Genomic DNA, 27,946 nt, shown 5'->3' with positions numbered 1-27,946 from the left:
ATAAAGGTCACTAACTAATATTTACATTTTATTTTAATCTCTTTACACTGGATACATTTTGCAGCTTAGCATTAAAATTGTAACATTTGTGTATACTCATATGGATTAGTCTTAAGTCCGGTTATGCATAATATGTTATTCACATGTTCCTTGCAGTAAATCCGTCTCTGAAAATAAGTTAAGATAATGCCGAGCAATGAGCGAGTAAAAGCGAGAAGAAAAGTGGGAAAATGTAGCATTCTTCAAATGATTAGCTGATTTATTCTATGGGTGTATTTTTGCAGCTGATGTGCATGTCTAAAGATAAAAAGAAAATAATAACGAGGGAGTATTTACCATAGAGAATTCACTTCCAAGCTAGGAACAAAGAAATCAAGGAGCTGCAGGAAATCATAAGAAGATCAAAAGAAATTCAAGCAAAATAATATGATATATGTGTATGTGTGAGTTTAGAATTTAGATGCTTTTTGATACCCCAAACGGACATTAGCTAGGCGAACGGCGAAATATGCATTGAAAATTTTATAGAAAACAACGCAACTTAGGCAAAACATACATTGAATTAAACCAAATAATTTGCTTAAATTGTCATAATCCCACAAGGAAATCTAGCACAGCTCCAACAAAAAAAAAACATGTCGATGGATACACCCAGACAATACGCCCAAAAGTATGCAATTTGATTGTGCAGATAGAATATTTTTTAAATGTTTATAAGCAGAGATTAAACTATTTGTAAAACATATTTTAATAGACACCGAAAACCAAAGAACAAACTTTTTGAAACATATTTTTTATATACAAACAAGAAGACGAGTTGAAGAAAGTTGAACACTGCGAATATGCACAAAACATATAGTATCTTTCGGATAACCCTAGCCTAAGTTACACATTTGTACCATTTATATCATTTCGGAGTTCAGATAGATACATTTACTTTCGATGGTTTCACGACAACTTATTTTAGGCCTGGCATACAAACATTCGGTTGAAGCTTAAGCAAGTAATCCAAAGTACAATCATTTACGTCAAACGGGACAACACCACACCACACCAGATATATTGATATATTGAGCAAGGATAATTCTGAAATAGAAATACAAAGCGATAAGGTGGAACAGTCGTTTTTACAGGGACAAACGAAATCGAAACACTTTTTGCTAACAATTTTTTAAATTCGTTTTACACACTCGCTTTATAAGATTGCTAGGGGATTTCAGGATAGACCGCTAAAAATATAACAGCCGTATAGTTTTCAAGCTGAAGAGAAAAGGAAAGAAAAGAAAGGAAAAAAAAAAGAATTGAAAGGAAGATATTAAAGATATTTAATACTAATTATTTAGACTAAACTTGAGCTTAGGTCTGTCAACAAAACCACTCCAAAACCGAATGTAATCCCTGTACTTAGTTTGTAACTAGAGGTGAAGCTCCCCAAGCCCAAGCCCGCACCCAAACCCAAATCCGTAACCGTATCCACGTCCGGAGTCCCGCTACCCGATCAAGATGTATGCAGCTGCTGGTGGCGCCTCGCTGGCCTCCCGCCAGGCGCGGCAGCGCCAACGCCAGCAGAAGAAGACTCAACAGCTGCAGGCGAAACTGCATCCACCGAAGGCGGCCGGATTGGCATCCGATCATGCCGCCGAGGGCGCGTCCACGCCCACTCGCAGCCAGTCGCGCCAGTTCCACCAGCTGCCCCAGAACTATCTGCGTGCCCCGCAGCCGCATGGACGGAAACTCAGCGCCACCTATACGACGCAATCGAAGCTCCTACTGCCAATCGAGGAGGGTGACACCCAGTCGGTGTCCCAGCTGCGCATGCACTCCCACGCTCACTCCCATGGCCACGCCTACGCGCACGCCCACTCCCACTCCCATGGACCCGCCCACGCCGCTCAGGCCGCACCGCCCGCTCTGCTCAGTCACCATGGGCAGACGCCCTACCAGCAGTTCGCCTCATCGCACGGACGCGTCTCACCGAAACTGGTGCACCGGCACTCCGGCAGCAGCAGCATTGCCGGCTTCCATCCGGTCATCTCCGCCGGACAGCTGCACAAGTCCGCAACGGCCACGCTGCCGCTGGTCTCGCACATGGAAGCGGAGGCGATGGCGGTGTCGCCATCGGCGGTGGCCGGCGTTAAAACGACAGTGACCTCGTTGGAGACAGCCACGCCCACGTCTCCGCCGCTGGCCAGCACATCCGCTGCCGCTGCAGCCGCAATGGCGGCCGAGGCGGAGGCAGAGTTAGCTGGCGCCGGCGCCATGTTTGTTCCCCACCATGATGCCATCATTGTAACGCCGGCCACGCCCATGGCCTCGCCGGGCCACGTGGCCAAGCTGCGGCGTCCCGGGCCCGAGGAGCTCCTCTTCGATTCCTCCGCCGAGCGACAGCCGCTGACCGCCGGCGAGGCGCTGGACGACGAGGATGAGCCCATGCATCCGCCGGCGCCGGGTCAGCTGGAGCGCAAGTGCAGCGTGTACAGGATGCGCAGGAGCGACGCCTTCGAGCAGGACACTGGCGGTGCCAGTGGTGGTGTTGGTGGTGCAGGCGGTGGTCTCAAGCGGCAGCTGCGGGAGCTGCAGTTCAGCACCACCGGAGTGCAGCAGACGCAGTACGAACCACTGCTCGCCGATGAGCCGCAGTTGATCTTCAAAGGATTGGGGGTCAATGGGCGCAAGATGCAGATATGCGCCTACTGCGAGGAGGGCATCTGCGTGTGCGAGCATCTCGAGGTAATTCCGTCCCAATCCTGGATACCCCCCTTTGATACGCCTATGATCCCCATTGCCCGACTTTGGTGTACGCTAGCTTATGTGTCTTGTGCATGCTGAATATTTATATTATGCTTGTCTGAGTGTTGGTTTTCTCTGAGTGTACGTATTTTATTCTTTAGATATATATTTCTGAGTTGGGAGTAAGATTATTCTTTAAATGTTGAATGGTTTGTGGGATAACTTGGTAAGAGACAAATTTCTTGAGGCTCTACATTTTTTATTTGTATATTAATGAATTATTTTTGCAGTGCCAAACGATTTTATGTGGAAGTATTATTTCAACAGCTCTTAATGGGCTTAATGCCCATCTAAGTGTATTTTTATATCAAGCATTGTATTATTATTATATACCTTTTCTGTTAAAATCAGTCTCGCAGGTAACTGAAAACAAAACACACAATTTTGTGTAGTAGACACAATTCTATACATATTAAGTTGAACAACGAGCGAAAACACATAGAATTTATATGATATAAATTGAAATATTTCGGAGTTAAAATGGGAAATCTTGCACATTATGAAAAGGATGCATTTTCAATGAAGTTACCATAAAGAAATTGTGTCCTACGAATTTAGAAATATTCAATCGATGCTGTGCAAGCAGCTCTGAAATCCCACCCAGTTTTGCACATGTGTGGCATTTATAATAAGGACAAGTAGCTTTTGGCAGGAGTCAAACGGCTCGATGTGTCCGTGTAGCTTTCCTCTCCACTAGTCCCATTTTTGAGGCGATGCCATAACGGCGGCATCGACAAGAAAAATGCTAAAAACGACGACGGCAAGTGCATGCATAACAACAATCCCAGAATCGGAAGTGCATAATGTGCCTTTGTATCGGCCTGATAATGCACCCTGCTCGCCTTCAAAAAAGAGCTTGGCAGCCTTAAACCACCCACTCCGCCCACTCCGCCCTCTTTTGCCCAGCTTCCCAGCCAGGTCAGCTCCTCCGTGTGGCGCCACTTGCCAAATGTTGTGTAAAAGGCTAATGGCAGCACTGAATGTGTGCCATAAAAGTGCACGGTGGCCGCCAACGCGACTTTAAGTGCTGTCCTTAAAGTTCCTGGATCACGACGACTCACTTAATGCGCCCTGGATGAGTGTAGAGTGGATGGGTGGTAAATTAAAAAACTTAGCACTGCGCTATTATTTGAGTTGCATGGGCAGCGAATCAGCCTTACATATATTATAAATGGGTACTTCTATATGGCGAATAAAGCACTAAACTTGCGCAAATTAAACAAAACGTGCGCACAAAAGAAAATCTCTGGAAGACCCGTTTTGAAGGCGGAAGTGCCGTTCTCGGAGTAGAAAACCATTTCAACAAAACAAATAGACTCCACTGATTCGACACAAGTATACTCATTAGGTGATGAAAAGCTTTTTCGACACAAGTCAAAGCTAGAACGCTTTCAGAACCTTTTTAAATATGATATATATCTTTAAAAAGAGAAATTCCAAAATTTTTAAGTTTTTTATAAGCTCTACTTTCACTTTATAATTTACTAGTATACTGAATGCCAGATAGAAACAAAACTGTTATAGACGTGAAAACACAAAGTGTAATGACTCTTTAGACATATTTAAAACACAAGTATGCCCATATTAGGCATTTCTCTATATAATTTAGTATGATTCACATTGTCATGAGAGGCAGTTCCGTGTGATGATCGTACATCTGGGGATTGAGTGCCAGTGCACATCCACAATAAGTCTGGGTAGTCTGTCGCGTTCTGCCAAGAACTGGCTGTAAAATATAAAAAGTGCCAAAGAGAAAGTGCAAAAAGCGAAGAAAGTAAACAGCAAAAGCGACTGGCGGCCGCTGAAATTTATTATATTCCCAGGGACCCACGCCAGCGTCATTTCTAGTCTTCTTTTCTGCCACTCGAATCGCTAAGAGAGACATGGATTTTCCTATGGGTCTGTGTATGCGTTTTCGCATATATATGTACGAGTGTGAATGTATTTGTATGCATTCCCGAGCGCCTCGTGCACAAAAACAACAGCTAGTAAATTAGCTGGAAAATAGGGAAAAAAGTACGCGGCAAAATGGCGGACGCCAGAAATGCGAAAAAATATCATCATCGCCCTCGCCGCCGACGCTTTCCACTGCCGGGGAAAAGCGTAAAATGAAAATGGGCAAAAGACTTGTAATAAAGGTGAAAATAAACGTGCCACGTTCGCTGGGATTTTCGCGGGGCAGAGTGCCTAGAATTTATGAATAAACAAAATGGTGACATTGAGATGAATAACTGCATTAGCATTAATTGCCCATTGCAAACGGTTGTTAGAGCTTCTTGTAAAGGCAATTAGAAGAAGGAGACCATATCTTTAGAAGTGAAGAATTTAACATTGCATATTCTTCTTTTTAGTAATTTGGAAACTTGCAAAAACTTAATAAGCATTTCCTAACAAAAAACCTTTGGCATGCATTTCAGATTTTCAATGCTATTCCATTCCAACTTTGATTGCTTAACTATCCAGCTTAGATAACGTTCACATTAATTGAAAATCCAAAATCCATGTCAAGGACAGGCCATTAGACGGCTTTCGCATCAGCAGTATGCTGCAATCAGGAATTCGAGGCCGTTCGACGATTATTTCAGTTTGATGAATCAAATCGCTTACGCTCAAGCGAACAAACGAACAAAATGCCTTGATTTACGGACAAGTCGTTCTCGTCGTGCTCGTAATTTAATTTCCAATTACACGAGATGTCTGCCCCAAAAAAAAAAAAAAAGAAGTGCGACACTGGGGACTGTTGCTGCCTCAGAATGCAGCCTCAATAATTACTCAAACTGTCGCCCAGATCCGCCGCCATCTTCTCTTGCCCACTTTATATCGGTGCAGGGACATCCTGGTGGCCCATTTTTCGCAATTCTCGGCGGTTGCTGGTAATTGTTTGTCAGGCACGTCGTTCTTGGCCAGTTCTCGTAATTGTAACTGACATATTGCCAGTGCCCAGCGCACTGCCTCACTCGCCACTCCATGCCGACTTACCCAAAAGCCGTCTCGCAAATAAAGTGGTAATCATGCCTGGGCACAAAATGAAAAATAGAGATCATTCTGGTCCAGGGCTTCGACTATTGGATACCTGTCAGCTAGTGAAGGTGGGCGGAAAATGAAGTTTTGGAAGTCGAACACCGACTGGTTTTGAGTTTGCAGCGGCAGATATACATATTTGTTTCCCATAACTTTTAGATTAAATAACTTTTTAATAGGTCAGTATTGGCAATTGTTATCGAAATTTGAACTTGCCATGATACATCCTGCATATCTCGACGCAGGGTATACCCTTTTACGCCACCAGTAATGGGTATCAAATGGATGCGACCATAGCAAAGACAGTAGCTTATTTATTGCTACTTTGCGGCGGCTTCATTGAATTATAGTTGCATAATTCATTCACATCAAACACACACACATAGACGAGAAAGCAAGAAACCCTTTCCGTTTATTACAAAGCCGCATTTAAATTAATTTTCGATTTTGGCTCAATGCTTTTTTCTCCGTTTGCCCATCCCCATTTGCCAACATTTATCTTCGAAGTTTGGACAGCGTTGTTGTTGATTGTTGCCGCTGCCATCGACAATAAAAATCATTTAAAAAGACACAAATTATTCTGCACACTGCGCACAGCTTCAAAATTGCTGGGGCAGCTCTATGCTCCCAAAGGGGTATTTATTTGCTTTACCAAAATTGGAAAATGGCTTCATGAAGAGTTGAGTTTTATGACATAAATACATCGATTTGCATTCGTTTAACTGCAGCGCAAATGGCCCATTATTTAACTTGCTCATAGGAACCTTTAGCTCTAGTGGATGTGGGTAATTAAGTATAAACTTTGAACACTAAAATTACACATTTAAATTGAATTCGAAACGAATAGCTGTGGCATCCACAATATCAATTATTTCTGACTATATCTTTGACAACTAAAAAGCTGAACACGACAGCTATTCTAAAACAGGACCGCTCCCTCATACGCTAATTGTTGATTTTGTTGATTGTTGCTTAAATAATAATAACCCACGTTGCCACATATGTAGAGTCTATGAAACCTGCTCCCGCATCGAAACAGCTCAATAACTTATGCTCAATTAACACCGGTTAGCGGTTGGCCAGGGTAAATTTGCCAGCCAATTTGGAGCAAACAGCAAATAGCGAACAGGACGAACGCAGACGATAGACACACTCACACTCACACATTCGGTCGCCTCAATGCCTGTCAACAATCAAATAACATGACTCGCAACGAGGACACTTGCCATTTCTCACGGCATTGTGCCATATGCAAATCCTCGTCGAGGGGCGCCTCGTACGCCTTTAATTACCTGCAGACAAGGCGACCGTCGAGTGCCTGAGACAGGTGGAGCACCAGGTGAACACCAGCTGCATACCAGCTGAACAACTCGGCGGGCTTTGTGCCAAAAATTCGCTAGTCAGAGGATTTCGGCATTCGCATTAATTAACTCGAGATATATGCACTCACTTGCATACTTGCAACGCAGCAACAGTCGATTTTGGTGCCATGTGGTTGGCTACTTGGCTGCGGTTTTATTGGCCACATTCGTGCCTGCTGTTTGCCATAATATTGATTTGCGGGCTCTAGCTGCATTTTTTACGGCCGTCGAAATGTGAAAGTTGAATTTGCATAAGTTCAAACATTATAATGTTTTATAATAGCCTGCAAAGTGACCACGTATAAAGGTTAAAGGTAAAGTGTCCTGGCAATATCTTGTACTTTATTTTGGTTTAATTCAATTCTCTTTTTTTAATTTTCGCAAAACCTTAGTTCTTGTAACGTTTTTCCACGGCAAAAGTTTAAGCTGTGCTGTGTGGACTACTACAACAGACAGTTACAATAATTACCTCGCCTGTGGCGAGTGATTGATGACATTTTATAATTGAAAGTATAAGGTTAAACTATTATCGACCATCCCCCCCACCCCCAGGGGGGAAATGCTGATGAAATTGAAGTGCCCTTGGGGTAAATCTCTTAAATATCCTTCAAGAGAATATCCTATCCGCAGAGCTGTATAAATTTTCCCATAATGCACTCGACAAAATTGGCCATAAAATGCATGGCACCCAGCAGACAATTTCTCACAAAAGAATAGGGCAATTCAGTGTTAATGAAATTTACAGTGAAGCGTCATATATTATTTCCACTCTTCCGAAACCCATTATCCTTTCCCCTACCCTACTTCTGCGCCTTTATCCTGGCTACATGGCGAAATCATGGTGCACAAATTAATTTTCATAGTATCTTTTTATGCGCTTATGTTGTCAGCGTGACATTGTTGCTGCCCTGTTGGCGACTAGCTGCCAAATAGCAACATGTGTAGCGAAACGCACACACGGACACAACGCGCACACATTCAGATGTTGTGGTTGTGTGTGTGTCTGTGTGTTTAATTGCGAAAATGTAGCAATCTCTTAGGCGCTGCAACCAGTCAGTCGGAGTCAGCCAGCCAGCTTTTGTTATGTCAGCTGCGCCTGTGTCATGTTTTTCTCCATTAACGACCACGAAGTCTGCATTGCATGGCAGCACAGCAGGGGTCATCTCTTTAAGTTGTTTTAAACAAATTTAAAGCCTTTCTCGAATTTACGATAACATGCTATGAATTTACAATATGAAGAACGCCAATTCTTTAGCCCAATATTACAAAGCACTGCCTCTGACAATACAAGTAATATTAGATATGATAAGAAACGGCGAAGAGTAATAAAAGTATGAATTATAGAATACATAAATAAAATAAACAAACTTTTTTAAGCCTCAGCAGGATATATTTAAATAAGGTGAAATTAAAAGAAATAATTAATACTACACATAAAAATGTTGTGTGACACTTTGAAGGAGTGCTTATCTGAAGTATATCTCAATTTTTCTCATAACTACGTCGACTTTAAATCAGAGTGATAGCACACCATCATTGCCGCTATTCTCTTGAACGCTGCTGTACCAAGGGCTGTGCAAAAAAATGTGTCTGCGTTTGAGAGCGTGTGTGGCTTTTGCATGAATCTGTATTTCATTAAAATTTCATCTGCATCGTTCAACGAGTGACTTTTTCCGCTTTGCGCTGTTGAATTATTGAAATTTTCGGCTCGCAGTTGCCAGTTTTGCTTAGGTCGCTGTTCCACTTGCCCAACAAAAGAAGGAATCCCCGCTGCGGCACTGCCGCCGCTGCAGGATTTGCATATGAATTCCAGTTGCAGCAGTAGTAGCAGTAACTTTTGCACGGCTTTCCGTTTCTTTTCTCATCTCAGTGTTGCCATTTGAATTATGGCATTGCAGGGCAGCTACATGGCTTATATGCCATAAATATTTTCCATGTTTGCATTACTCACCAGATTTTTGCAAGTGATTTGCAACGGCCTGGAAACTTTGCACTCGACATGTCTTAGCATTTCATTCACAAGGGGCAATGGCAATGAAATTGATTCAAGTCGAATATGTGCCGGAGTGCATTGGGTGCGTTCAAGTGAAGCTATCTTCATAAATGAATAATTTGGTTTATTGACATGGGCTCCATTGTTTGCAAACGGATTCTCGTTTATATTCATGGCCATCAATCGATAACTTAATATGGATATGCAACACAAACAGCTACTTTAACATATTAAATTTATAAAAAGATAAACCATTCCACATTCTGCACTCCACATTCGGTATTCCAGCATGAATATATCAATCAATAATAAATAAACAATTACCATGCAAAAGTAAATATAATTCATAACAACGTGGAAAATTTAATATTTCGGCCATTGATTTAAAGCCTTACCAATGCACACAGTAATAAAGCCGCCAACTTAATCCAACTCATAATTGAAATCAAAAGTTATTTATCCATTCAACAGAAAATTTTAAATGGAGCCACGGCAAAGAACACAAATATAACATCCATATGCAAATGAAAATTGAGTCAAACAACCGAATGCCATGTATTGGAAAACTGCAACAAATGTGATATGATCAACTAATAAAATATAAATAAAGACACTTTTAGTATAATCCAAATCAACGTTAATTATGCCTCGGAAAATGGCAACAGTGGACACAGAACGATAAATCAAAATGAGCATATATTGTGTGGGCTTGACTTTTATATAGCTAGCGATAATGACATTTAGTGCTACAGCAAAAGAAGAGAAAAACCAAAACAAAACAAGAAAGCTTTAAATATTTTTTCTACTTACTAACAACTTAAATTAATTGCACCAAATGTGATCGAACCGAAATAATATATATTGAACAACCAATAAGAGTTACTTCAACAATAAAATTCGACAACGACATTGCCTTCTCTCATTGTAGCCTAAACGAAATGAACTCTAAAACTCAACTTCGTAGTCACTAACGTTAATTACTAGTCTAAGTCGGCGACAGTTGAAACTAAAACCAAATGAACAAGTTGATCAACTTAAAACTAAACTCAAAGACTTTTCTACGTGCAACAAGGAAGAATAACATACAATTAAAATTAATTAAAATAGAAAATGCATAGACTAAGTCGGGCAATCAGTTACATTCTAAACGCAGTGCGCCTACGTTAACGCTGCGCTAACGAAAACGGTCAATTCGTAGATATAAATAAATGTTTATAGCTTTTAATGCCAAAATCCAAACGAAAATGAAATCTCCTACGAATACAAAGCTGCGTGACGTGAACGCTACGTAGCAAAAGGCCAGGCGTTGCGTTACGCCTCGCTACGTAACGACATAACCACGTCCGATCATCCGATTCCCGTACGTCACGCCGTTTATGAACCAGGATTCGCCGCAGGAGCGTCGCAGGACGAGTCGCCGGCGCAGTCAGAAGCATCACCGCTGGAAAAAAACACAGCCTATACGAAACACACAGTGCAACAGCAACAGCAACAACATCAGCAACAGCAACAGCAACACAACCAACCAACAAGAACGACTTAACGGAGCTAGAAAAGCAGCCGACCACTGGCGATCAACGCAGCCCATCCTCAGCCCGCCACTCAACTGCGCCAGCCCTTCGAGTCCGAGGCTGACGCAGTTTTTCAAACGCCACAGCTACAGAAAAACCCCCCAAAAAACCAACCACCACAAGAACTACAGCACTACACATAGGGATCTGTTTTGCAAGAAACCAGATTCAAGAATTAACATAAATATAACTCTTTGCTTCTATTTCTATACTCCTCCTCTTTGTGCCTATCAGTACGTTCTCGTAGTTGTTGAGAAAGTTGAGAAAGTAACCGTACCGTAACCCGTAACCGGACTGAAAGCACGCCTTCTTTTGGATGCTGCCCTCACGATCGACGTAACGCGCTGACATTTCTCGTGACATTTAGTTTTTGGACGTTATTAAGCTCCTAAACCTGTAACCTGTGTCATCCCATTGATTTCGAACTGTGAACGCAACCCCAACGGATACGCAATCACTGACGTGACGCATACGCACCGTTGTACAACGGACAACGGAAAACGGACAACTGACGTGTAAAACAAGAAACTAAGAACTTTAACCGTAAACCAAAAGAACAAAAAAACAACACCAAGATGCAGGCCGCATTGATGCTAAGATCGAAATCTCGGGTGGCGAGAAGAAGAAAGCTACGAAAATTAGGTGGAAGACTTGAGTTGCCTAGTAATGTAGCAACTAAAGAAATAGCTCCATTTCCTCGTTATCCACCTGAGTCATGGGTAATAATATAAAATACCAAACAAAATACCTAATTAAATTTAAACCACATTCTATGAATCTCTCTATCTCTCTCTGTCCACTTCTGAACTGAAGAGCCCCGTAAAGTAAACAAAAAAAAAAAGTTCAGTAAAGCAAAGATATAATCTCTGACCCTCTAAGAATCCAAACTAAATCAAAGAGCGCAAGTTTCTTAAAAGTCGTCAAATGAAAATCATCAGCTTTAAAGAAATACTAATTTCCAGCCCCCATTCCAAACCGAAAACCCCCACCCAATACTACCCAAGCTATCTGACTATCTTTCTGATCTGTACTTCTCTCTCTCCCCAACTATCTATCTTTATCTACCTGTCCCCTTTCTCTATTCGAGCCTCCCAAGTTTCGAGCCCTCGACACAATATCTATTTTGAGTTCAGAAACACCCCAGAGTTTCCTACCATCAGAGCATACGTTTTTCTTAAGTAGTGTGGCAACTCTATGCTAGGTTAACTAAATAGAATTCAACTTTTTCTCCATCTATTTACTTCATATTGGATTTAACTTAGCGTGTGCCCAACAATACCCGATTCTAGAACGTAGAGCCGCTTTTGAACGAGTCTTGAATTAACTGTTAACTCAGTAGACAATTTTATAATATACGATATATCCATAGATACTATATATTTCAAGTCTAAGAGCTCTGCCAGCCAACAACTAAATGCGCTGTACAACTAGCTTAACCACCTTTATTCAATTCTCAGCAAACTATTAGTGCTTTTGCTCAACTCTCTACCTCTATCTCTCTCTCTATAGCTATCCGACTATCTCTCTCTATGTCTAGCTCTCTGCCTAACCTTCTGTCTCTGTCCCACCAAATGTAACTTTCTATAAACCAATAACAACTATCTGTCTGTCACCCAGACCCTCACTTAGCTTCAACTGTAGTTGAAACATTGCACAGTCCCCGCCTTCTAGCCAATAACACCCCACCCCACCCCACTAACCCAACAGAGGACCCCTGATCACCCAAAGCAATCTCCACCACTTTCGCCTACTTTGCACTTGCTTAAACTCTATGTAACGTATAAATAAAAGTCAGTATAATCAAAGACGTGTGTAGTTCTTCACCCACAAAACCACTAACAGATCAGACATATCTAGTGCGCTCTCCCCACTCACACGCTGCACCCTATTAACTAGTCGAGTAGTACTCAACAGTATCCAAAGCAAGTGCTTCTAACTATTCTTCACTAAACCTAACTCAGATAAACTAAAACCAAAAACGAGCTATGAAATATCAAATACAAATTACCTACATAACAAATATAAAGCACATCAACTAATTTATTATTTGAGACACACTTATGCCATTATTTAAAAACAATTACACGGATTATACTTTACTTTGTGAAAGACTGTTCCGTGGATCTATTGAATTTTGCAGGATCCACGGATCAACGATATTATACACTTTAATTTGCTTAACACGCACCAAAATAAACAACTTTCCACTACCTTTATTTTCACTCACTTCTATCACTCATTCTACTCGAAACTACTATTCTTTCACCCTGTAAATTACGCCTACCGATATTTGCATACGTTTTACGTAAAACAGATCACACAAATTATGTATCTTGTATCTTACATTTTTGATTTTTAACTTTCGCCAATCTCGATGTAATCCAATTGCGTAACTAGAAAAACACATACGTGACCACGCCCCCGGCGCCGCCGCAGCCGCCTCCGCCACCGCCGGAAGTAAGTGCCAAAGCATCCATTTTGAAAACGAAAACACTCATTTGCATACCGAAAATTATGGAAGCAATTCTTTTATTTCCGTTCTATCGTTCGTTCATCACGTGCACGTGTCTCACGTGTTTCTTTGTATATGTGTAACGTAATGATCACCTGCGTGATTGCATCTATGCAATTGCGCTGTGCCGCTTACGTTGCCGTCTTGCAGTTAGTTGTAATTTGAAAGTACAATGAAAATGCTTGTAAATAATTCACTTTGCTTTGCATTTGATCTCCTCTTTTCTCCCCACATACCTAACCCTCTTTCCACCATCTGTCTGTTCTTCTCTCCTTTTAAATGCCAATTTTGTTTCATCTTTTATTTAAAATTTTTTCGCTTAAGTTCGTTACGTTTCGTACAATGCCCAGTACGCATTTGCACATGAAATATTAAAAATATTTTTCTTGGTCTGCCATTGGTGTGTGTTTGAGCATTATGCCGAAGCCAATAAAATATTTTAAATATTTTATTAATTGCAAAGCAGGGCTAGCGAGAAAAACGGTTTCGACCAACAGAATTGCATTGAATATTTACAAGCATTTTCATTGCTTTGATTTGAACGACCCCTCCATGGCGTTTTATGTAAGAATCCAGCGACTATACTGCAAGAACTGCCAGCTTAGCCTGAGCAATCGTGTGAACTGAGTGCCCATCCACATTAAATATACATGCCTAGCCGGAGAATGAGTGCCTACGAAATGAAATAACTTGCGCTTTAGTACCACTAATTTAAGGTCTCACGTTGGGCGCCACATTTCAGTAACTTTGGGCCCCACGTTGGGCGCCATATATGAGAAAAATCATAAATTGCATAATTAGTCACTTTTGTAAAATTAGAGCGGTTTAATTAACATACTATCACCAAAGTAATTAGCATAAATCAGTGGTGAAACTCAACAAGTTTGCTAACCGCCAATCGAAATCAATTTACATATTGAATACATTTTGTGAGCTCTCATTCTCTACATTTCAATTAGCTCAACAATCAATTAGTTTCACAAGTTTTCATTTGGTTTCTTACTTGATTTGTTGGCTTTTATTTTTTTATTTGTAGTCATCAACAAAACAAAAGAAAACAACAGACATATGAAACAATCAAACGATAAACTAAAAGAAAGTATGCAACATTAACTAACAACCAAAAACGAACCACCAACAGCAACCACAAAAGAAAAAACATAACACTCAACCGCCAAACAAACACTCAAGCAAAATGCATTAATATAAAATAAACAAAATGGTATCAAGTTTTCCCAAAAGATTCTGTAAAGCTTACTTGCCTCTCATTCCCGTTTTCGATCTAGGAGCTCAACTTGATTCAATTGCGAAATTTGTTCCACAAAGTCAAACCAATCAAGAAGTAAACAAAAAGAAAAACGCTTGGAAAAATAAGAAAAAAACATAAAATCCAAATGAAAAAAATCAAATTGAATGTTTTACAAAAACGGCAAAATGCAAATAAAAAATTGTTTCCCTTTGACAATGCCGACCGATTCGCGTCGAGTCGACAGCCAAAGTGAAACTTTTGCCTTAAATTGAAATGCACATTTTAATTTCGGCCCGAAACCATTTTTTTGTGGAACATTCACATGTTGAAGCAAGCGCTAAAAACAAAAACAACCCAAGAATACAAAACAAATAAGGCAGCAGAAAAGAAAAACAGAAAAAAGAAAATACCAAAACGTGTACACAGCATATATATTTTGGCTGTGGGTTAAAAGGCTTTTTGGGTGGGAATATTGTCGTTCTTTCGATTTGGGTTCTGTAAGTCTAAATACAAATACATTTCCAGCGGTCTGGGTAAGTCAGAGTTGGCGTGATTCCTATAACAAATACAATTTATAAGTACAATGTAAGGAAATGTTTTACCGTAGTTTAGAAAGCCTTTGAACTTAGCTATGCCGGCTAAAAACCCAACCAAAATTATAACTAAATTTCGAGCCCCACTCAGCCAAGCCAATCAAGTGCATTTCATCACCATACAAGAAAAGTATCCATTAAATTTTCAAAAAAAAAAGGATTAAAGTGTTATTTTGCCGACGAAATCAAACAAATTTGGCACGAAATACTATGCATACTTTTGGGGCAGACCTAGCCTTGAATTATAATTAAAAAGGCCCTTAAAAGTATGTATAAAGCCAGTACCGGAAATGATAGGTTACACATTAAAAAATCATTTTGTGTAAATTTCTTTTTGATTTTTTTTATCTATGTCGACACATGTGGCACTCTTCTGGAAATATATATCTGCTGCGAGCTTCAATCGTTGCTTTTTCATAATTTATTTAGCTTGAATTTAAGCCCTTCTTTTCACACACAAACGAGACAAGATTTCTATGGTTTCCTTTCTACTTTCTCTCCTACTTTCTCTTACTCAATGCGAAGCACGCACTAAAACTCCAAAATGAACACAGGATAAACACCCACACACACACACACACTCGTACTCCTGTTAAACACTGTTTTCTATTCATTTCTTTCAAACGCAGGTACGCGACATTAAATTACACCTATTTCACCCCCAAAAAGAAATCAACCCAAAAGTATGCAACGCTTGCTAAAATGAAAATCAATGAAATGAAAATTCAGATCGCCAATTAGGTACAGTCTAAATTTAAGGAGTCTAGTTATTGTGATCCATTACCGATTCTATTCCTCTATTGGTGTCTAAAATTGTAATCACAATGCTCTCTCTCTCTCGCTCTCTCTCTGTATCTCATTATATAATATGTATATCTCTCTCTCTTTTTGTGCTGTGGCCCGTGCTCTGTGTGACTAAAAAACTTAGTAGCGTGCTAGGTTTAGTAGCTTAAATCCATATAAATATGTTTATCTATGTAACTGTGTGAGTGTGTGTGCGCGTGCAATTGTGTGTGTGTGTGTGTGTGTGTGTGTGCGCCAAATTGAACTTTAACATATTGGGACGTAAAAACAGCCGGAATTTGAACAACAAACAAAACTATCGTATAATTTTCAACATTTTTTTCTCGCATGTTTGCATTACCTTGCTCGTCATTTTTTTTTTATATTTTCTGCTCTACTCTATCTATAATTCTATATATCCTGCTCTATCCGTACTCTCTGTCTATACATGCATATATATATTTATATAGGGAATGCAAATGTTATTCCGCTGCGTGCATTTTAATTGTCTTGTCGGTCTCGCTCTAATTTCGCTCAGGCAACTCTTTAATAAATTTATCTTGCAGTCTGTGCGTTTCTCGCATGCGCTTAATTACGAACAAGAAAACAACATTATTTATTTTCCACTGTTTGTTTTATTTTCCACATGTGGGTACCAATGGCCTGTCATTTAAAAGGGATTATTTCGCTGACAGCGGGGTATCTATCAATTTCTTTTTGTACAAAAACCAAAATCAACACCCTTTAAAATGCTTTGCCAGTAGCACAAGAGTGAGTTTATCAACAAGTATCTTTGAACAAAGCACTGCAATAATGCCCTATTGACTAACCCTCACATGCCTAAATAATACTAATACTACATATTTTCCAAATATTTTAATGGCTTGTGGTCATGGCAAAGTTTCTTGAAACCAGGTTAAGGACAAACATTTCTAATACAATTTCTTTTCTGGATTTAATTTACAAAATAACTATCATTCTAACAAATCCGTCATAATAGATTTAGCTAGCCAGTTATTTTGAGAACCTAACATTTTTGTAATGCCCATACTCAGAAACCCTGTTTAAACAATCTACAAAGCCAGGCTCAAAGTGTGTATATCATCAAACTCCAAGTCTTCCATCCCTGAAAACCCATTCGCAGACAAAATCCTAAAGCTTTTCGATGTGATTCTTCTCGCTCGCAACCTGTATACGTTCGTGTGGTAAGCTTAGCCCAAATAGAGTTACAAAAATGGTGGTTGTAAGTAATCAATGGTAATTCGTCGAGGACTTAATCAATTTTCGGTGGCTAATGAAAGGCCTTGGAATGTGGCAGCCGAGAATTGCACAATTTGTGGTCAGCACTCGTGTGTGCACTTGAACGGCCCGACTTAAACTTGGTTTTCTTCTGTCAACTTGACTTACTGCCATTTGTGGCTAACAAAGTTTCCCAGGCTGCCATAGACTATTTCCCCAATTTTTTGCCAAGAACAACAACTGGAAATGAAAGGGAGGGCAGCGGGAAAGGAGAGGGACGTAAGAGGTCCGGAAAAGGCGAAACTTTGCAGCGCAATGAAATGCAATCGAACGGAACCGAAAACCAGCGACATGCATTTTCCGTTCGTCCCGCTCCATTGTTTTCCGCCCAAAAAAACTGAAGAAATGGAAGAGGAAAATTTGTCGAGTTTCGTTCGAGTGCCTCTGTGCTTGGCGCAGCACTTTAAGCGCATTTTATTGCGAACAAATTATGTAGCATATTTTTCAGCGCTTTCTGCACAGCCCTTGGGTTGATTTATAGTGTCGTCGCTGAAATGTGAAATTGAGCGCAGAACAGACGGCTGATCGATGGCTTTTGCCATTTCCTTGACTCTCACTATTCCACCCATTATTTATTTTTTTTCTTTCTTGTTTGCTTTTTCAAAGTCAGACACATGCATTCAATTAACCCGGGATTCTGGCAGACCGTTTGACATTTTCATTAGGCAAACAAAGGCAAAAGAAACGCGGCAGCGACGTTTACATTTCATGGCCGGATATCCGGCTGCAAAAAGAAAAACCCAAGAGAAATGTCTGCTTCCGTTTGAAGTCCAAGTCCGCAAACCCGGTGCTCACCACCACACAGCCACACCACTGTTCACATTTAGCCGCAAAACGACTTTAATTTGCGGTGCCACTGGCGTTGTTTCTCCCCTTGGCTCTCTCTTATCGCATATATATGTATGTCTTCTATATGGTCTGATTTCATTACACAATCTGCGCTTAAATGCAAACTTTTTCGGTTTCCCGGGTTCCGTTTGCGAAAACTTCGCCACTTTTCTTTGTGGCTTTGCCTTTAAATTGTTTTGTTGGCCAGTCGGGCTGCAAATCTCTCCGCTTGGTTTCCTTGGTCCTTGGTCCTTGGCTGGGGATTTCCACTGGCTGCCTGAGAGTCCTGGGCCCCATGTGTTGCATGTGCTTCTCGCATCGATTCGTGCGTTTTACGCGAATTGAATTTAAAATCAAATCAATTTTATTAGAAGTGCTTTCCAAGTTGTGGGACAAACAAAATGAGCAGAGCGTATTTTTAGAGTGCAGGGAGTACTTAGCTGTGTGGAAAAATGCAGTTTGAGAACAGTAGGGCTTCTTTTGCGAAGGAAGTCATTTTTTGAGCAATTCGATTTGGGATTTATAACTTTTCGAAAAAGAAAGAATTTATCATACTTGCGGATAAAAAGTTTTGATTAAAAATGGTGTATTGAAATGAACATGATTTGTAACATGATTTCCCGCTTAATCTTATATCAATATTTACCTGATTGAGCTTTCGAACTGCGGCCTCTTTGGAGTGTTCAAAATGAAGAGGAACCCCGGGCATTACTTGGCCTAATGAACTGTCTGTGGACCTTGGCTTAATGCTGATTTGTGTACCAAGAGCGTAAGGCAAAGCCGTTACACATTCGCCCCGTGGCCCTGGCCATGTGCCAGTTTCGGGACAGCTCCGCCTATTCGCCGCATAGGCCGTGGAGCACCTCGAGCCCAGTCGCCTCAGGATTCCGGACACCAAACACCCGGACAGCAGCAGGCAAGGACATTAAGAGCAGCTCGAAAGCTGTGCCTTTCAGTGTCGTTTAGTGAAATTGCCTGTAATGTCTCCTCTCAGTGCCCCTGCATTGTGCTACTACTGCTGCTGCTGCATTGTCTAACCACAGTATAGCATTAGCTTCCACCTCGTTCTTTACGACTTGGTCGTGTGTCAGCTCCAGCTGCGGCTTCTCCTGCATTTTTCATTAGCCTGCGCACTTTTTTTTCTTTCCCAGCCACGTTCCTTGGCTCTCGGCCCACCTGTCCGAACATCCTGTCCCCCTGCCCTCCTCCAGTTGATTTTGCAAGTGCATTTTGCACTTGATTCTGCGCCACTCGGCTCAAGTTGTTGCTTTCGTTGCTAGCAGCTGCATAATAAAATTGTACACGGGCCAAATCTCCGGGGCTGTCGGCATCTGCCTCCTTACGAGTCCTGTCACAGATTTGTTTTCAATTGTCGAAAGACAGAGATGTGGGTGTGAACAGATAATCTGCTCAGTGGAGTAACAATACAACAGCAACAAAATTATTACATTTCCGTATAAATAAATACTCTTGTTATAAATGTCCTAGCTAAATTCACGGCATGGTCCCTCGAGCCGGATATCTAAAAACCAATTCAGGCTTCAAAAAGTAACCAATTAGACAGCATTAACGATAAATACGTTTTAATTGATTCACGAATTATCGACATACACAGGAGTAGAAAAGCAGACAAAGTCGTGCACTTGAACAAACAATCAATGAGCACGAATAAATTGCTGTCATGAATGGCCTACACTTCCTGTTCGCCAAGGAGAAATTGATGACGAGTACATGTTAATTTTCGACGCCGCCAGCCAATTGCGGCAAAACAATTTATTGTTATACAATGGAAACAAAAATCAATGGCGATAATAACAATGGAAAAGCCCACTCCTCACTAATCTCCGTATAAATGTGACCGCTCTGCGGATAACGCTTGTGAGTCCTTCAGTCGCTAATTATCATAAATTATAGGGGCATTATGGCGACGGCGACATGTTTAATTAGGGATCTCGTTGTGAGCAAGAAATATTACCAAATAGCCAGAGAAGTGGAACATTTCTCGGGAATTCTAGTTCCATTGTCTTACTTATTGTTCTTTAATAACAAATTTAAAGATTTTGGCCCGACTAAGGCTTATAAATTATACTTAATTATCGACGTCGCTATGCATTTTACTGTGCTATTTCTAGCTGATTTTTGGGCATCTTTCGATTTTCCATTAAGTTTTATACAGCCATTTTCCCTCAGTAGCTTCCGTGTGCGGAGTTCATTAGCGTTTTGTCGCCTTCGTAAGCCAGATCCGATTGAAAGAACTTTCGACGCTTTGTTGTAATTTTTACAACATTTCTATTTAACCTCCACTTCTGGTATTGTTTGTTCCCTCGCATTGCGTGTGTCCCAACACACGGAAAGGCGAAGCTACTTGGTGCCTGACGCCCATATAAATAGCAAATCCATCGAAGCACCAGAGATATTGGCCAACCTGATGATTTCAAATTGGCTGTGCGAAATATCGAACATTGGCAAAGGTGAAAGTTTAATGAATACATAGCGTGTGCGTTAGGGCAGCGTTTTTTCTTTATCATATTAAATGGCAAATATTTGCTGAAAACATACAAAACGCCACGTGTCCCAACAGGCGTATGCGCAATATGAATAATTTATCGAACTCCTATGAATATTAGATAGGCATCCGTAAAATGATTGCCTCGGGGATATATCAAAGCAGCTGACTGACAATAAACCTTAAAATTACTTACTTAAATTAGTGCGGAATATAAGCATATTTGTTACTTACTCTTTGGGAATACCATTTATATTTCAACCCGATAAATTATTGCAATAGAAAAGGCAACAGTTACCTTAAAAGGCTGTTCTTGTTATAAGTTATAATAAAGGATTATTCCAAAATACCCGACTTTGGCTGGTAACTTTACTAAGTGCGCCTGCACTCACTGGATTCGACACCTGACTGTCAGTAGACAAGTTAGTCAAATATTTTGAAATTTCCCGACGAGGTGGAAAAACCTCCTACTTTCGTGCATCGCCTTTGCGTACGTGCGTTGCCTTTCTTCAGGGTGGCCTTCAGATGAGTCTGCTCGGTGTTCGTCAATAAGCGTCGCAAATTGTTGATTACACCTACATTAAGTCAAGGGCAGGACAGCAGTTACAGTTCCAGTTCCAGCCATAGTTATGTGGAGCAGCCGATCGATACTTTCTCTCCACTTTCCTTCCAACAGCTTTCGGTTATTTTTTTTTTTTTTCCTCTGGCGCTCGCTTTGTGTGACTGCGATTTTGCACACGAAAAGCAAACGAAACCAGAAAACGTGGCGCTACATACAAAGTCCATCATGTTCACTTATATACTCAAACAGCAACTATATAGTCAGTCATACAGTATATATGTATATATCTGTTGGGGTTTCCTTGCTCCTTCGAATATATAGGCCAGCCCGTTTGTGTGTCGTTTTATTTGCCTTATTACTGGCACGCAGCATATTTAGTGGCTGGCTTAGTGACATTGCCTTGTTTATACTGCTCCACGGAGCAGCAGGCAGGATGGCTCCAGTCCACGGGTATAGTCACTCATTAGCCCGTCTACGTGTTGGCCAGTGCAGGTGTATCCAAACGCGGGTGGCCAGGTACACTCGCATGTAGATGATGGCATCCATGACTCGCTGTCTGTGCAATTTAAACTGACATTGACTTGTGTTTTTTTGATTGGTGACAAGTTAAATGGCTTAATTTCAATAAGTCACCAAGGTTTGTTACCGTCTGTGGTACGTTTTGTGCCTCACCCCTATTTATATAAATCTAAACTTAATCAGAAAATGTATAAATACATAGCAAGGGAAATCGATCTTGTGTCAAAAATGAAGTATTGCAGAATCGTTGTGTTCGATAGGAAATAGGTATTTTGCAGAGACATACTTGTATTTGGTTAGCCACAAATTTAATAAAAACTTTTTCACATATCTGGGTTTTTATGAGATATTTTTTATGATTTATTTTTGCATGGGCGCGCTACAAAAATAATTTTGTCTGTCTTAGCTGCTTGTGGAGCTGCAATGAGGCATGCTGATTAGTTGTTATGGAAAATATTTGACTTGTGTCTTGAAGTGTGCTCCCTCCATCTGCCATCTAAGTGTTTAACTCCTTTCAGTGTTCTCGTTTTCAGTTGATGTTCCATATTTTCCATACCTATGTCTTCCTTCCTCTCTATATATCTATCTTATCCTTTTACTTGCTGTTTAACTGTTTTTAGTTACCATTTCCTAATTGTTAACTACTTTACTCCAATGTACGTTTAATCCCCTAACTAATCAAAAAGAAAGCAAAAATATATGAAATTGGCAACCAACTATGTTTCCCATTGATGTTGTAATTGATGACAAGAAAGTACTCTTGGAACCAAGTGTTAAATTCCGTATTCCGTATTCCGTTTGACAAACAAATTTGATTGCTTTTGCATTAGACGTTTCTCTTGTGATGAGTTGTATTGTATGCTTTTGGAAATATGTATTTCTATATTCTAACAATATGTGTTCTCCCCCTTAACCACAAACGAGAGACGATCTCACACAGCCCAAAACTAATCACTGAACTGTATATATTTTCTATGCATCTGCCCCACAACCACCACCGCCAAAAAAAAAAACAATTCAAAAACCCAATCGCCACCGCAACTGTGTGTTGTTGTCGTCGTCGTGCTATCCGTGCTATCGTTGTCACTCGGTCCTGGTCATGGTCACGATCTCACCTCTGTGGCCTCCCGAACTCCCGAACACCCGATCTCCTCGAAAAGTGCGCCCAAGGACGTGCCGCCTGGTTGGAGCGGGGTCGACGCTGCAGCGTCCAGGATCAGCAGCAGCAGCAGGCCACCTGCCACCGACGCTGGGTGAAGCGCAACCGAGTAAGTGCCACCACGAAGGACCGCCTACCGCCGTGTACATACTACCCGTAATCGTAATGCCGCCTCTAATTGTAACCCCCATATTTCTATCACCCACTCTCCCCAAACGTCACATTTCTTTCATGCACCGATTTCTCAATGTTCAGCGCATTATCTGTTAGGTGAAGCAGGCTACAAATCTAAACAAGTCATCATCTTTATTGCCTAGATCCAACTATTAACTTTGATTTTCATTGGTACCCGATTGATATTAGCGTCATTCTTTAAGGGCCCCTAAAAACTTGATGACTCCAGGAAGACTGACTAAAAAATGTTTTCATACACTAAAACTCTAGATATATACTTACTAATTAATTACCATCAGAAATCACTTGAAAAACAAGTAAACAATATATTGAGTAATTATGATTTATAATGATGCCAAGCAGGAAGCATCATAAACTACGTTTAAAAATTTCTTATAAATAATTTTATTTATTAATACTAAATACGTTACTAATAAATCGATGACTGAAAACATTTAGGTTTGTCTTCCTTGAGTTGTGATAAAAATAAAGTTACCCCTTTGCGATTTATTTAATCACATACTGACAACGCCCATTTCCATTGGCAGATCCAAGACGCCTCTTTGGGCGGCTCATCGGACGATGAGGATTTCCTGGGCGTCCTGCGGGGTCCCAGCACCTTCGCGAATGCCTTTCTCTACGTGGGTCTGGGCACGGTGGCCCTGGGACTCGTCATCGCGTTCGTTGGCACCGGCGAGAAGGGCTTCAAAACCACGGAACTAAGACTTATAGGCCCCTCTCTAATAGGCAATAAAATAGTTAATCGCAAGTGCCAGTTGAACATGTAATAAAAGAGTTTTATTTCTCTGCAGTATTGGGCCTGATCTGTTGCATTTTACGCATCCTCTTCTGCATCTGTCCATCGCACTGCATCTCATCTAGCAAAAAGACGCGGAAGAAAAACGGCAACAAGATTGATGCGGATCACACGACATCGTTGCTCAGAAACGAGAGCAAAAGAGTTTCGATAGCAAGAGGACCTAGTTTTCAGGTGGTAGCTGCTACATTTTTGTACAAATTATTATAGTAATTAATTCCATTTTGCAGCCCAAATATCCCATAGCGCACAAACGCAGCCAGAGCAAGATGCTCAACGAGGGAATGGAGGCACTGCGCCAGATAGCCACCACATCCTTGTTCATGCAGAATGAGCAGAAGACGGCCATCAATCGCGTGGTGCCGATCATTAATGAGCCGGAAACCGGTGGTATTATATCTTTGTACTATTGTATAGTCCAAACTCTGAAGATTCGTATTCCTCCTAGATGCGCCACTGGAGATGAAGAAGCTGCAGACGGCTCTGAATGCCTGCGAGATGAGTGACGATGAGCAGGATCAGAATCAGGATCAGGACCAGGATCAGCAAAAGCAGAAGCAGCAGCAGCAGCAGCAGCAGATTGCCAAACGTACAACAGCCACAACTGCCGTTACGAGTAGTACCACCAAAGACCCAACATCAACAGCAGCCACATCGAGGATAACGAGAGCCACCACCCTGAGCACGGTCGATGAGAAGCCGGACAGCAAGCTGGTGCGTCAGCGGGTGGCACTTCAGCAGCAGCGCCAGCAGCAACAGCAGCAGGATCAGCAACAGGTACCGAAGTCGCAGTCCTTGTCCTCCTCCTCCACCGTCAAGGATTCGCTGGAGGTCTTAGAGGAGACATCCCTGATAGATGCCAGCAACGAGGCCACTACACCTGTTGCAACGACAGCCGCTTCTACAGCTGCTCCAATGCCCAGCAGCTGCAGTACGGGTGCGATACCTCGGCTCAATCGGCCGGGCATCTCGACTGGAGCCACGCCCAAAACGACGACCACGACGACGACGCCCACCATCACGGCACGGCTGCCCACGTCGCAGTCGCATCCGACGAGCTATGACCTGCCTCCGGCCCTGCCGCACACCTATTCGGCAACGGCGACGGTACGCGGACCCCTGGGCATGTCCATGAGCAGCTCCGCTTCCGGCAAGGGAACGGGAACGGGTACGGGAACGGGAACGGGAACTGCCTTCACATTGCCGCCCACCACGACAGCAATTAGTTTGCTGCCGCTGCCGGCGCCTCCGACGGTGGCCACCGCCTCATCCACCAGCACAACGATAGCCAGTATTCCCGGCCAGGTGCTGGAAACAAGCGGAGTTACGAGTCTGAGTCTGAGCCTAATGCGACCGGCCACCGCATCCGGTGTGGTACTGAGCGGATTGACCACCTCATCATTCACCACCGCCACGGATCACCAAAAATCACATCCATCATCCGCCGGTTCGGTAATGGGGCGTGGCAGTAGCCTACTCCTCTCGCCGCCCACAGCGGCAGCGGCGTCGTCGTCGTCCCCGTCGTCGAGCAAATTCGAGCCAGAATTGGTGCTCAGTCCGGCTAACCTTGGCCAGTAGAATTAAATGGGATTTAGTTACGATTTTAGTTAGCCACCAGGTCTATATATGTATGTATGTATATGTCTAGCTTCTAGACGCGAGTGTGCATGTGCAACAGTGTGAGTGTCTGCGTGTGTGGTGTGCTGTGTGTGAATGCTTGAGATCGACTAGAGTTTAGATACCTATGTACCCTAAAACTATCTTTTGAATGTGCCACAGGAACCACTTAGAGAAACAAATACACCCCTTAACTGAATCTCTACCAAACAACAGTCATGTTCTGAAACAGAAATCAAGCGAATTATATTTAAAAAAAACAAGCTAAAATTAGGTACATCAATTGGCGAAACTTTAATCATCGCAATGTCGCTATTGTTTCCCTTCAACCACAACTCGCTTTCAGTGTCCAGTCGAGTATATTTCCCGAGGCGTAACTCCTCCATTCTTCGCGAGCCACTTGATTTCCCTGCTCATCTTTTGGATGTATCATCCAATCTATAGCTATCGAATATTTTTCCCAACATTCTAGATCTGTGTGTCAGATGTGTGCTTTAGGTGGCATAAGAATCGCCCGTGCTCAGCAAAACGTTGCCAACCTGCGCTGTTCTAAGCTATCCCAAATTAAAAACAAAAACTAAAAACATAGCCAGGGTATTATAAAGTTTGTATACCAAACATATCGTTAACTAAATACACAAAGCAAAACTAACAAAAACCAATTATAATATGAGACAAAAAAAGTAAACTTGGAGCGTCGTCCTAATTTAAAAAAAACTAATATAAACAAACTAAAAACCCAATTATATATGTACGAAAAAAGTTTGGGGATTAACTAAATGGCAAGACGCGCAAACATTAGTATCTGGTAAATGTGCGGGTGTTTTCAAAAATACAAACCAAACCCAAACAGTTTAAAAAGTATTATGCAATCGCCGAGAGAACTCTCAAAAAAATACGAAATAAGAATTCTCAAATTCTACGCAATTCAAAGCAAAACTCAAACTATTCTCGATATTTTTAATATCTTTCCGTTTCAAAAGCACTTTAAGCTATTGCTAAATTCCAAAGAATAAAATTGCTTGCTCTTTCAGCCCCAAGAAAAGTGAGCCGAGTAAAAATAAAAACTAACATAAACCAAATCCAATAGAATCGAATGTGGCCGTTAAATTATAAAAAAGCGAAAAGAATTAAAGCTAACATCCCTGAAACAAAAAGTGTAAGATGCATGTACAGCAAACAAAGCAGCAGCCAGACATAGAAAATAATAAAAAAAAAACTTTATGAATTAGTATGTATGTATACTATATGTGCAGAAATAAAAATGAAATATATAAGAAAAGTGTTTGAATAATTGTTTATTTATGGCATTGAACAAAAACGGAACCTAATTGATGGGCTTTATTTGGGGATCGACAGATAAAGTATGTATAAAATTATATAAATTTAAATTTATAAAATTTAAGGTTTTTGTAAAATCATCTGCAAAATATATTAAGTTAGTAAAATAACTTTTTATGTGAAATAATACTTAATACTAACTTAAACAGTTTGCGACTAATGGTTCAAACGGTGTAGAAAACGTAATTTGACATGGTCCATTCTAGTTAATTTTACATTTAACATGAGATTCTCAAAATCAGAGCTAGATGGCGCTTTTTCGTACTGTGAAAAATGTCAAGATTATTTTCAAATTAATACTTGTCTTACCCATTTCTTTTGATATGCCAAACACCTTTTAGCCAAGTCCATTCTAACTTTCACAAGCTATAATTACCGCCACTAGGAAGCGCTAGTGAAAAATCTCGGAAAAAGTATTAACTTTTTTTTTCTTTTTTGCAAAAGTCCACTTCCTTGCGATTCGAGTAAGAGTAAGAGGTATGCAATAGTCGATAGTACCCACACCACGAAAGTAAGACTCGAACATCAGTTTGAAAAGATATTTTAGTTTATTTCACTTGTATGGGCTTAAACATGTTTTCCAAAGGGAGTTTTGTGTGTTTGTTAGCAATTTCATTTTATCTAGGTAAATATAAGTACAACGTGAAATATAAATTTGTATGCTAGACTTGATTGGGTCTCCTCAGTTTGAGTTAATTTGTTGAAGTGAGCTGCCTTTACTGAGGTCGTTAAGCTGCTGTTAAGCAGTGACATCGATTTGCTCTCATACGTTATTTTCCATGGTCTGCGCTTAGAAAAAGATCTACTATAACAATTATTTCGTATCAGTTTTCCTTATATTTGTTATTTCATGTGTGTGTGTATTCGTGTACCCATTACCAAACAATTCATTAGAATTCAATTCGTTTCAATTTAGTTCTCATCTTATCAATTCAGTCATGCCAAGCTCCATAGCAGGGCTCTTCTAAAATATCGATCAGCGTTCAGTTCCAAAAATCATCATCTTTTTTTTTTTTTTTGTGAATACCTTAGGTTGGGTGTTTGTTTCATTGTTGGGGATCTAAAAGTGCTACAAGGTTATATTTTTCAAATTTATGAATATATATTTTAAGTAGTTGTTTATCTATATTTGCTGCTGTGTGGGCTCTACTACTGCTTGACATTGAGTTTCTAATTGATTAATCGTGTGTGAATTTCTAGGGATTAACATAGACACCAAAAACATGATTACTTAGTTCACTTCATCCGTTT

General features: G+C 40.9%; 1 protein-coding gene across 3 annotated transcripts; it reads left to right on the top strand.

Moving 5' to 3' along the window:
- The first annotated feature begins 66 nt into the window (after positions 1 to 66).
- On the top strand, positions 67 to 26,612 carry LOC120458886 (serine-rich adhesin for platelets). 3 transcript variants are annotated; one of them, XM_039646724.2, is made up of 7 exons: positions 10,833 to 11,455; positions 13,134 to 13,193; positions 22,748 to 22,855; positions 23,469 to 23,667; positions 23,733 to 23,911; positions 23,968 to 24,127; positions 24,186 to 26,612. In XM_039646724.2, exons 1-7 carry the CDS (start codon positions 11,312 to 11,314, stop codon positions 25,313 to 25,315), a joined length of 1,980 nt encoding a protein of 659 aa, XP_039502658.1. In that variant the 5' UTR covers positions 10,833 to 11,311; the 3' UTR covers positions 25,316 to 26,612. The 3 variants fall into 3 exon arrangements, with proteins under 3 accessions (XP_039502657.1, XP_039502658.1, XP_039502659.1); XM_039646723.2 differs by lacking the exons at positions 10,833 to 11,455; positions 13,134 to 13,193 and adding an exon at positions 67 to 2,730; XM_039646725.2 differs by lacking the exon at positions 13,134 to 13,193 and having other exon boundaries at positions 10,834 to 11,455.
- Positions 26,613 to 27,946: the final 1,334 nt, after the last annotated feature.

Source organism: Drosophila santomea, chromosome 2L, assembly GCF_016746245.2.
Source record: "Drosophila santomea strain STO CAGO 1482 chromosome 2L, Prin_Dsan_1.1, whole genome shotgun sequence".
Lineage (NCBI taxonomy): Eukaryota > Metazoa > Arthropoda > Insecta > Diptera > Drosophilidae > Drosophila > Drosophila santomea.
This window is presented reverse-complemented; position numbering and strand designations above follow the sequence as displayed.

Bases quoted from the DNA above. Each gene is read 5' to 3' on its own strand.
- LOC120458886 (XM_039646723.2), top strand. From the start codon at position 1,504: ATGTATGCAGCTGCTGGTGGCGCCTCGCTGGCCTCCCGCCAGGCGCGG. The intron at 23,668-23,732 runs GCAATAAAATAG...ATTTCTCTGCAG, and splicing joins TATAGGCCCCTCTCTAATAG to TATTGGGCCTGATCTGTTGC. The intron at 24,128-24,185 runs GTATTATATCTT...TATTCCTCCTAG, and splicing joins TAATGAGCCGGAAACCGGTG to ATGCGCCACTGGAGATGAAG.